Genomic DNA, 12,394 nt, shown 5'->3' with positions numbered 1-12,394 from the left:
TTTGTTTTTTTTTTTTGATTTTTTTAGTACCCACGTGATTTTAAATATTCTCAAATTAACTAATGATGAAAGTGAGCAAGTTATACGCCCACACTTCATACTGCGTAATTAAACAATAATACTCCACGTTTTTTTACGCATTTTTTGTTTCTTAATTTGTCATCATCATTTCCCACAAAGGCTTTTTATAGCACACAGTTATTGACAGGCTCGAGCACGCAAATACTATAAATAGGAAGCAACCTCCGACAACATACATGTAAAACAGAATCTGTTTCTTTGTTGTTCTCCTACTTAGCTTCTTCCCCTCTCTCTCTCTCTCTCTTCTTCTCTTACCAGAAATGGCTGCCAATTCCCAACTCCTATCAGCTCTTCCATCAAACCAAACTCCAATGGATGAAGTTACTCGTCGCTCTGCAAATTTTCATCCAACCATTTGGGGAGATTACTTCCTTACTTATGCTTCTCAGCCCATGGTAACCTACATACACTTTTAGTCTTTAAAATTAAACGATAAATTAATTAGTCTCCCGTTTTACCTTTCATATTTACTATTAATTGGTCAAACAAACTACTTTTTTTTTGTTTATTTATTTAGATTAAATAGTACTTTTATGTAGTTTTTAAATATATAAATTTTGCATAGGAAAATTCTTATTTAATGTTTCTACCCAACTTGTCACTCTAATCTTTATGTGACTTAGTTCTAATTGGTTTGCTTTTCCTTTTATTTCATATTTTAACCAATTAAAACATGTCACATTAAGGATCTAGAATGTCATGTTTGTGAGTGGTAAATATAGGGCCACTAAACATGGTATTTTTGTATATTAATACTAAACTTAATATTATTATTACGAGAAGTTAAAAATAACTCTAGTCAAATCTCGTTAATTGGATCAGACATATAAATTAGAATTGAGGGAGTAATATATAAAGCAGAAATATATTCTATTGCGTAATTAGTATGAAAATTAGAAAACAGTGTTTGTTGGTCTGATATGCTCTTAAATTGTATAATAGACTGTCTTTTCTGTAAAGAATAATAGTTAAATTTCATTATCATTCTCGGTAAATTAATCTCCTTCTCACCCACTCACCTATTTCTTTCTCCCTATTGGTTATATTTTTACAGACCTAATACTCATCATACATGGGTTATTAGATCAAGTACTTATTTATGTGTCAAAGTAGCATAAATTATTGATTGTTGAATTGCATTTTTTTTGGGAGATGTGAACTCAGGACCTTTGACATGGATAGACTCTGATACGAAATTGAAACATATGGCCCATCCCAATTAAAAACATATATATAAGTTAATAGTTGGGCTGAATTGCTAGCTAATTTATGTTTATATATTATATGCGGGTACTAAATAGTCTATCTATTTCCAGCTTAAATTAGCTTTGATTGATGTCAGTAATATTATATTTTTAAAGAAAATAAATTGTTGTATACACAGGAAGTGGATACACAAGATTTGCTAGAGCATCAAAAATTGAAAGAAGAGATAAAGAACATGCTCGTGGAAGTCCCAAACATTTCTTCCCAAAAATTGGACTTGATTAACAAGATCCAACGTTTAGGAGTGTGTTATCAATTTGAAAATGAGATTGACGCTTCATTGGAATATATATTCAAGGCATATGATGATTTCAATGATGGGGAAGATGAGAATGATCTTTATGTTGTCTCTTTGCGCTTTCGACTGCTTAGACAAGATGGCTATCACTTATTAGCAAGTGAGTATAGAATAAAATTAAATACTACTAACAAAATAGTTATATGCATGAAATAATATATAGAATAAACTGGTAAGATTATATACAATCAAGTTCTAAAGTTTGAAGTAATACATTTTTAACTCTGCATTAATATTTTAACAGATGTGTTTGAAAAGTTCAAGGACGGTAATGGAAAGTTCAAAGAATTGTTGACGAAGAATGTACAAGCAATGTTGAGCTTGTACGAAGCATCACATCTTAGAGTGCATGGGGAGCAGATTTTGGAGGAAGCACTAACATTTACCACTTCTCACCTAGAATCCATGCTAGGGCTACCACACTTGAGCAATCCTCTTAGATCACAAGTGAGTGAAGCACTAAAGCAGCCAATTCGCAGGAGATTAACGAGGCTAGACGCACAAAAATTCATATCATCTTATGAACCTAATGGAACACAAGATGCTTTATTGCTGAAATTTGCAAAATTGGACTTTAACTTGCTGCAGAAGCAACATCAAAGAGAGCTAGGCAGTCTTACAAGGTAAATTTTTTTAGCTATTTCAATATTCAAGCACGCATATACTCCCTCCATCTCTCTCCCATTTAACTTGCTAGATTCTTTTCCTATTAATTATAACAATATTTTAAGGATATTGAAAATACTAGGATTATGTTTTCTTTTTGAACAAATAAATAGTATAATTTTGTAAAATTTAATTTGTATTTTCTAATTTTTATTGTCAAAATGTAGGTGGTGGAAAGGATTAGATGTCCCAAATAAACTGCCTTTTGCAAGAGATAGGTTGGTGGAATGCTACTTTTGGACATTGGGAACGTATTTTGAACCAAAATATCAGCTCGCAAGGAAATTTATTCTTAAAATCATTTCTCTAACTTCGATTATTGATGATATTTATGATGTTTATGGAACCTCTGATGAGCTCAAACTTTTCACTGATGCAGTCCAAAGGTCCAATTTTCAATTCTATCATCATTATATTCTTCAGGAATTCCAATAACCATTTTCATTTTCTTTTTGTATGATAATTGTTGCAAAACTAGGGTTCATTAAAACCATATACATATATACTTTTGCTATATACAGATGGGATGTTAGTGCTACAAATCAATTACCAGAATATATGAGGTCTACTTACATTTACCTTCTTGATACTTATGCTGAAATGGAGAAAGAGTTATCTAATGAAGGTGCATCGTATCGGGTCAACTATGCAAAAATTGAGGTACTATCGTTTTGATTTAATTCCCAATTATGGTTGTATTTTATTTAATTAGTCTTACTCTTTAGATTTGACCACATTGAAACCTTAACAATTAATTAATAAAGTTGGTTCGTTATGTATAAATTATACATTATATTAAAACTTTGATTTCCTATATGTTCAATTTTAAGATGACAAAATTAGTGGGAGCATATCATGATGAATCCAAGTGGTATAATGATGGTTGCTCTCCAACATTTGAAGAGTACATGAAGGTTGCATTGGTAACTTCAGGTTACACGATGCTAGCAACAACTTCTTTAGTAGGCATGCAAGAAGACTTTTTAACTAAAGAAGCCTTTGATTGGATGATTAGCGGACCATTAATTGTTAGAGCTTCCGAAATCGTTGGCAGATTAATGGATGACATAACTGGATATGAGGTATCAATATATATTATCCAAATTAATTTTAATTTTATGACTTTTAGTCAATTGGTTTTACAATTTAAAAATTGGTTTATTGATAATTTCTTGGCATGGTATATCAATATTCTTTACTTATTATATTCCTATTTGGAAATTTTCTCACACCAAATTTGTACCGTTTATATAGTTTGAACAACAAAGAGGACACTTTGAATCATCTGTACAAATCTTTATGAAAGAATATGGAAAATCAAAAGAAGAGACCACGACAGAGTTGCAAGAACGAGTCATCAATGCCTGGAAAGACATTAACCAAGAATGTCTTAAGCCTACTGTTTTCCCTATGCCTATACTCACCCGAATTCTCAACCTTACAAGAGTTATAGATTTGCTATACCATGATGGAGATTTGTATACACATTCTAAAACCAAGTTGAAGCAGATCATTACCTCTACGTTGGTTAATCCGATCCAGTGAATATGAAAAATGAAAAAAACTAAATTTACAAGTGTGAGTATGATGGTTTTTCTTTAATGTTTTCAGTTTTATGTTCTAGTTCGAATAAAGAGTGACTAGCAGTGTTTTTTCCCCACATTCAATGTTGTTTTCTTTATGTTGTGGTTCAAAATAAAAAGTGACATGTAATGCTATCTTAGTTGCATTGCTTTTGTTTTCAATTTTATGCTTGGGTTTAGAATAAAGAGTGGCATGTAACTATATAACATAATTTCTATGTGAGTTGCTATGTCTTCCAAAGAATAATATATGTTTGATTGACTCATCGATTCATATTTGCTACTAATAATATATAAGTGCTATACACTATTATTTAATGTTTGTAGCACAATATGACAACAAACAAATATTTGAAGTATTATGAAGTATCAAACCATATGAAAGTAGGTGTATCAAGTGTGAGCATAAATATAATATAAACATAAATGTGAAGTCCAACTATTAGCTTACGCTTTTTGTTGGATGGAGCACATGCTTTAATTTGGTATCTGCGCCACTCGTAAAAAAAAGTCACATAGGGAAATAGGACAAACAAACATATATGCTAAATACGGGATTCAATATTAGAGAATAAAATCAAGGTATACGGAACCGTAAAAAAAGTCACATAGGGAAATAAGACAAACAAACATATATGCTAAATAGGGGATTCAAGATTAGAGAATAAAATCAAGGTATACAGAAAGTGAGATGCACATAAGTGTTCAAATACTACACTCAGCTCCAACTTCTCCTTGGACTCCACTTTTGTGGTAATTCAAGCCAATTAAAGACTCCACTTTTGTGGTGATTCAAGCTCTCTTTGGACTCCACTTTTGTGGTGATTCAAGCCAAAGACTCCACATTTGTGGTGATTCAAGCCAAAGTTGTCCAAACAAGATGACAAAGCAATTATTCTCCTTTAACACCAATTACTCTCTTAGTGGCATTAAGTGTGTGAAGGTGTGACTAGTGTAAAAGACAACACTTTTGGACAAAATCGTTGTCTTTGACGCAACACTTTTATCAAAGACAACGGTTTTTATCGAACCGTTGTCTTTAGTGTGTTGTCTTTTGTGCATTTTGTCAAAAGACAACACCGCAAAGACAACGATTTTTAAAAACCGTTGTCTATGTGCATATTTTAAAAATAAAAGATAACAGTTTTATGTAACTATTGTCGTTGGTGTGTTGTCTTTAAGTGCACTTGAATACACAACACTACAAAGACAACGGTTTTTTTAAAACCGTTATCTTTGCGCAATTTTTCTTTTTAAGACAACGATTTTATTTAACCGTTGTCATTTGTGTGTTGTCTTTAAGCACATTTGAATAGACAACACTTCAAAGACAGCGGTTTTAAAAAACCACTTTCTTTGCGCACTCGTTTGTTTATTTAGACAACGGTTTGATTTAATCGTTGTCGTTGGTGTGTTGTCTTTAAATGCACTTGAATACACAATACTACAAAGACAACGACATTTAAAAACCATTGTCTTTGTGCGTTTTTTTTAAGACAATGATTTTATTTAGCCGTTGTTGTTGGTCTGATGTTATTAAACGCATTTTAATACACAACGCTTCAAAGACAATAGTTTTTTAAAATTGTTGTCTATGTGCATTCGATTTTTTTTATTAAACAACGATTTTATGTAACCATTGTCATTGATGTGTTGTCTAAGTGCAGTTGGATACACAACACTATAAAGACAACGGTTTTTTAAAATTGTTGTCTTTGCGCGTTTAATTTTTTTTAAAGACAACGATTTTGTTTAACTGTTGTCGTTTTTGTGTTGTATTTAAGCACACTTTAATAGACAACAGTTTATTAAAATCGTTGTCTTTGTGCACCCATTTTTTTTATTTAGACAATGATTTTATTTAACCAACAGATTGTATTAACGGGTTTGACTAACGGATTATATATATTAGTGTTTTGTAAAAAAATGTTTGGTAAGATTAGTTGTTTAGGTTAGCGGTTAACATGTAAAATAACCTAAAAGGGTAATAATAACAATAACAATAACAATAATAATAACAACAAAAGATACCATCAAGAAAACCCTAATGCTGCCTCCTTTTTCTCTCTAAAACCAAACGCCTTTCTCTGCTGCTCAACTCCGGCTTCCACTGCTGGCCTCCGGCCGGAGCTCTAATGGAGCTTTGAGCCGGCGGTTTTGGTCACCTTCTATGTTTGCTCTCGCTCTTTTTCCGCCCCGACCACCGTCGCAGCTCCGTCCGCCTCCGACCACCGTCACAGATCTTCTTCTTCTGTTTTCTCTTCCTTGTGTTTTCCTATTATTGTGTTTTCCTAAAGTATTTGGTGCCTCCTACCCTACCTCTCTATCTAAAACTAATTGCCCAAAGGTCTGAAATAATGAGCTTTATATAGGGGAAATAATAAGAAAAAATAATTTTTCTCAAAACGCCCTTAATTAATTAAAAAAAATATTAGAGTTGAAGACCAAACCCTCAATGGGATTAGGAAATAGTAGAGCCTTGAGGCTCTATTCCCACTTTTCCCACCGATGTGGGACGGTGGGAAACGTGGGGGAAACTCAAAGCTGCTTCCTTAATTCTTCTTCTTGTTTTTTTTTTAATTTTGATTATTATTTTATATAATTATCATTATTAAAGTTAATTCTATTTTTTTTCTAGATTTATAGATGACAGTCCACTTTTAGTCATTTTTTTGTGAGAATGAAACAACTTAAATGTTGTTAAATACAAATGTATTTCGGTATTTAATTATGAATTTTTTTTTAAAAAAAAACATAAAAAATAAAATGGGTCAACCTATTACACGACGTTGTTTATTATTATTATTATTATTATTCAACCTATTCATGCTATTATTGTTATTGTACTGTTGTTTTATTATTATTATTATTATTATTATTGTTGTTGTTGTTGTTGTTGTTGGTTTTTTTTTTTGAAGGTAAACGTAGCTATTCCATTAATTCATAACATAAAACGTTTACATCAATGATCAATGAAATAGTAAACCATTCCTTACAGTCAGACATAGAAACAACTTTTCTAACTATGCTATAGAAAACTTGAATCGCAGACTGTTTCATAACTATGAAGCTATGTTCCTTCAGGGAGCTTAAAGCTTCATCAAAGATCTGGGTCTTCATCATCATTCTTTTTTGCTCACCCAGGATAAGATCAACACTTGTTGAAACCAAACTAAACGATTTATGCTAATGAAAATGAAAAGCTCGTAAAAGTAACGAGAGGAAAAATGCTCGTGAAACTAACGAGAAGAAAACACAATAATAGAGAAAATAAAAAGTGGGTAAAGTCAAACTAGGGTGTTGGGAGTTCAAGACTACTAACACAAATGCCAATACCTACCTACTATTATTTTATTCAAAGGAAGAGAAAACAGAAGAAGACAAGAAAATTACCCTTCACAATCACCTAATTTTCAAGAAATTGACTCATTAAGCTCTAAGGAAATATCCCAAAGCATAGAGAGTAAGCCTGCACAAATGATGAGAACAATCGACCCAAGCTATACTCCTGAGTCAAATTCATTCCACAATTTCCACCTAAACACCTACTACCCACCTCCATCACAAATCCACGAAGAAAACAATACTACCTATTCCTTTGAAACACCATCCTCTTTCCCATATAATACCCGTACAAATCCTTATGATTCTATCCCACCGGCCACCGATGAAATTGAAACTCTAAAAGCAAAAATTGACGAATTCACAAGGATGGCCAAGGAGGATACGGCTAAACTAAAAACCGAAATCAAGAGCGAACTAAAAGACTATCTCGCTACCCTCCGGGAGGAAGGACTTCCATTAGAAGAGGTTGAAACGAAGATGTTGTCCATGATGGAGGAGCTTATGAAAATGAATGAGTCCCAAGCCAACTCCACCATCATAGATGACATCCCCACTTTGGAAGCCCATCCAAGGATTGTACCAGAGGTTGAAGAAGCGCAAAATGCTAGGGGAGAGGAGAGTTTTGAAGGAGTAGAGGATTGTTATGCCCCGGTGCTTGAAGAAGTTCAAATCTTCTAATTGGAAGATCAAAAGGAGGTAGAGATGGAGAGTGAGGATGAAGACATTGAGACGGTATGGGAAGATGAAGAGCCAAAGTGTGGTAAAATTCCTAATCCTTCTTGCATTAATATTCTTGAAAATCCTTGTGCTCTTATTGAAATTACCCTTGACACTTGTGTGGATGACTCCCTATGCATTAATATTTCCATTACATGTGATTATGATTGCTTTAAATTTCGGGAGGATGATTCCATGAAAAATTTTGATATATTGATTGATAATTGTAAGGATTCTATCCTGTTTGCTAATGATTATGATTGCTTTAACTTTTTGGAAGATGAATCTTTTGTCTTGGGTGAAAATGAATTGATGAGTGAGGGGGATGATGCTTCGTTCTACTCTTGTGAGAGTGAGAGTAATTTTTGGGCAGATGAGAGAAGGGAAGGAGAGGAAGGGATGATAGAAAATGATGAGATTCTCACATTTGATCTTATAGAGAAAGTTGAGTGGAGAGACTTAACTACATTCGAAAATGAAGATGGGAGTGAGGAGATATGGTTTGAAACAAATGAGAAGATCTGTAGGGGGGAAGAGAGGAAAAAGAAAAGGAAGTAGACACCATCCTAGAGGAGTTAAGGAGGGTGTTTGATGCTAGAATTTTTCCAACCATGCATTTTGTTCTTCCTTTATCTTTGTGGGTATTCAAGGATGTTTCCCATCTTGGGACATTCCTTGAAGTGAAAGTTCACGACACGCTTGGTAAGGTCCCAAAATCTGTGTGCTTCGAAGGATAGAGCACACAACGTCTGGCCAGGAGACGTTAAACCATGGCGCACTTGGGAGGCAGTCCCAACGTTATCCTTAGATTAGAACTTTATTTCTTGTTTACTTTTTCTTTTCCTTCGTTTATTAGTAGTTTTTCTTTCTTAGAATAGCCTTGCTTGAACTAACAATGCAGGTGATTTTGGTGCTAAGCCATGACAAATAAGCTAAACCGGATCAAACATGGAAGGCAAAAGCTAGGAGACAAAGAAGGTGATCAGCACTGCTGACCACGCCTGCTCACACGCGTGGTGGCAAGCGTGGAAACTTTCCAGTGCTGACTCACGAGGACCATCACGCGTGTGAGTCGCGTGGACAGGTCCTGGACAGATTCTCGTGCATTATTTTCTTTTCATCCAATTTTTCTAAGTCTCCCAGGTCTGGCCGTGCCAATAATCACAACTTTTAAGCAAATACCCAAAGGCGAGAGGATGATGAGCTGACATCTTAAAGAGAATAGATGGGGCAGTAAGCTGAAGATAAGGTTATATCTTTCTAACTTTTCTTCCAATTTTTATGAGCATATTTGCCTTGGTTCACAAAGGATGAGTCGTATGATTTTGTTATAATGGGTATAGTATTTTTAGAATATTTATTTGAAGCCCATAGTACACTCTTTAAGTGTGGAAAGATGCTTTAATGTACAATCTTTTGAGACCCTAATCCTTTTTCCTCCGTTCCTAATGGAAACATCGAGGACGATGTTCACTTTTAAGTGCGGAAAGGATTTATGCTTCTTGAAATAGTTGGTTAATTGAGTGATAAGGTATAGGAACTAGAGGGCGTGTTATTGCCAATACTATCTAGGAGGGCTCCTAACCTTATGCCAAATACGAATGTTCTAAATATGCTTTGGAAGTTACACTTGCACCAATTTGCACAATTTGACCCAAAATTGAAAATTTGTATGTGTGCTTGCATGTCTTCACCTTGTATTTTGTTTGGACCTCAGTCAAGGATCTCTCGAAGTGGGAGTGTGAACCCCTTAAGTTTTAGAAAGATAAAAATTACGAAGCCCGGAAATTGAATTAATCTTAGCAGGACATGGGGCAAAAGGTGAGCCTAAGTGAGCTTAGAGTGGAAAATCCCTAATCCCAAGAAAAAGGCATGAGGGGTTGATATATGGTGAATAGAAAAAGGCAAAGGCCACTCCTAGAGATAAAAGCAGAGGTGAGCCATCTAGTCTGGATACGGGGTAACCATTGCACCGTCTTCGAAAAAGCATGGAGATCCATTTGAAGTCGGTTACCCCGAAGAAATCCTGAAAGATGAGAAAATAGAGAGGAGGTGAGCCACTTCGCTAGGATTCAGGCACCCATCGCACTGTCTTCGAAAAAGCATGGAGCTCCATGTGAAGTCGGGTCGCCTGATAACGTTATCCTAGGAAGTGAGAAAATAGAGTGATCGCCCAAGCCATGGCGATGAGCGGTCCATGTCTCTGCCCTCAATTATTTTAACGTAAAGGGGCTTTGGCGTTAGGTTGGAAATTGGCTAAGGGGTGAACATCGTTCCCACTAGTCGGATCAGTTGGAGGCCCCTAGAAAATACAAGGTGAAACCCTATTGTCTCTTGCATGCTTGAAGGTGTGAACAAAACTTTTTATGTTATACCCATCTTTTGAGACTTAACTTCCTTAGCATATTTCCTACATTTGGTAGATAGTGTAGGGGATTTCACCTACTCAACTCCGAACACCTACACATCGCTTGAACGAATTATCCTTGGTGCTTATATGATTAGTGTTTAGAAAAGTATGCTAGCTTGAGGACAAGCAAGGTTAAAGTGTGAAACTTTGATAAGCACCAAGAATAGCTCATTTTAGGGGTCATTTAAGGGCAAGAATTGTATAGTTTATCACCCATTTCATAAGGATTTCATGCATTAAGATTCTAATGTGACCAAAACTTCTAACGAGAGTGTGGAAGATGTTTTTAAGCTATTTTACAGCTAAACGGAGGACTTAAGGCCGAAACTGAGCAGAGAATGGAGAAAACATGACGCAGGAGCCTCCCACGCAGCCTCACACGCGTGTGGAGGGGCGTGGAAACATTCCAGTAACTCCCCACGTCCTCCACACGCGTAGCGATAGTCGAAGCCTCAAGGCTCGATGGCTCGACGCGTCGAGAATAGGGTAGGAGGCACCAAATACTATCTTGCCCCTATTTTATTTCCCCTATATAAAGCTCATTATTTCAGACCTTTGGGCAATTAGTTTTAGATAGAGAGGTAGGGTAGGAGGCACCAAATACTTTAGATCTAGTTTTCCTTTCCAAATTCTTCCCCTTTGGGGAAGAAAACACTCCTTAGAATAGATTTAGTTTAGGATTTGAAGATGAAGATTGTGTAGATTCAAGCTTTCTTAGGTATAAATTCTCTTCTTTTAATATAAAGTTTGATCTTTTATATTCTTGCTTTGTTTCTTTTGCTTTGTTTTAATGTTTATTATGTTAGAGTAGATTACTTTGGGTGTGTGTGCCCTTGTTGATCTATGGATTGATGATTATAATTTATCTTATGATCTTGTGTATTGTGGGAGTATGATTGATGATTGTATGGATGATGTTGTTCAATCTTTGCTTCTATTTCCGGCCGGGGTAGTTAGTAAACCGAGTGGAAGTGAGAGTGTGCACGATAGCGACCTCTCACGAGCCCAACTCATCTATATCTCCGCTCTTAATCCGAAAGGATGAGATCCGAGAGGAGTGGTAGGCAAGTTGTTCGATAAAATGCCTCAACCGAGTGAGGATTGAGAATTTGAGTGTAACGCCACTCAATACAAAGACCGTGACTCCCTAGATCAATCCCGAAACCCAATTCCAAGCTACCTATGATGATCAATCATTTGGCTTAACTTTGGCATGCACCCCTTTCCTTTTACCTTTTGTATTTTTCTATTCCTTTTTACTTTCAAACCTTACACAACCAACCACGAACAAAACCTTCTCCTTTGATTCTTGTAACTCTTACCTTTCAACTTCCTAAATGCCACACATATTCGGTTCCCATTCGTCATCCTTGAGAGACACGACACTCGGGGAGTCTTGACTCTTCGTTTTACCACTTTCACATACACCTCCCACTAAATTACATCCTTCTGCAACTTGGCTAGATGAGGCAATTCAATAAACTTTTTTTGTGCCTATTTCCTTCAAACTCCCTTTTCTTAGAGGGAAGTAAGAAATATGAGAGGTATGACTATGGTGTAGCCCTATTCCCATAGGTGAAACACCAATTCCAAATATGTCTTGCATAATTTGTCCATAACTATGGAATAGTCAATTCAATTTTTCCCAATTCATAACAAGTTCAACATGTTGACAATAAAAAACCTAATTTATACAATTCAATTCGTATTGGATCCATACAAGGAAGTTTAAGTCTAATCCCTAGATATGCTTAACTACTCATAATTGGAATAGCAAACTAAAAAGCAATTGAAGCAATTGAACTAATACATATTGAATCCAAAACTACAAGATAAGTAAGATGCAACAATATTAAATAGAGAACTTAACTTGATTGAATTTGGCATAGTAAATCTAGAAATGGAAGTTGAATTTGTAATTACAAGTGGTAATCTTCCTCTCAATCTTCAAAATATGATGGATACAATGTAGAAAGGGCCTACGAAGGTTTTGTGTGAGAGAAATCTAGAGGAAGAACTGAAAAATTA

General features: G+C 35.1%; 1 protein-coding gene across 1 annotated transcript; it reads left to right on the top strand.

Annotated features, from left to right (window-relative positions):
* The first annotated feature begins 341 nt into the window (after positions 1–341).
* LOC116020289 ((-)-germacrene D synthase-like) lies at positions 342–3,971 on the top strand. The gene is made up of 7 exons (XM_031260773.1): positions 342–476; positions 1,466–1,745; positions 1,890–2,268; positions 2,479–2,697; positions 2,833–2,971; positions 3,142–3,393; positions 3,566–3,971. Exons 1-7 carry the CDS (start codon positions 342–344, stop codon positions 3,854–3,856), a joined length of 1,695 nt encoding a protein of 564 aa, XP_031116633.1. The 3' UTR covers positions 3,857–3,971.
* Positions 3,972–12,394: the final 8,423 nt, after the last annotated feature.

Source organism: Ipomoea triloba, chromosome 5 (genome assembly GCF_003576645.1).
Source record: "Ipomoea triloba cultivar NCNSP0323 chromosome 5, ASM357664v1".
NCBI lineage: Eukaryota > Viridiplantae > Streptophyta > Magnoliopsida > Solanales > Convolvulaceae > Ipomoea > Ipomoea triloba.
The sequence above is the reverse complement of the archived record's forward strand: the minus strand, read 5'-3'. Positions and strand labels throughout refer to the sequence as shown.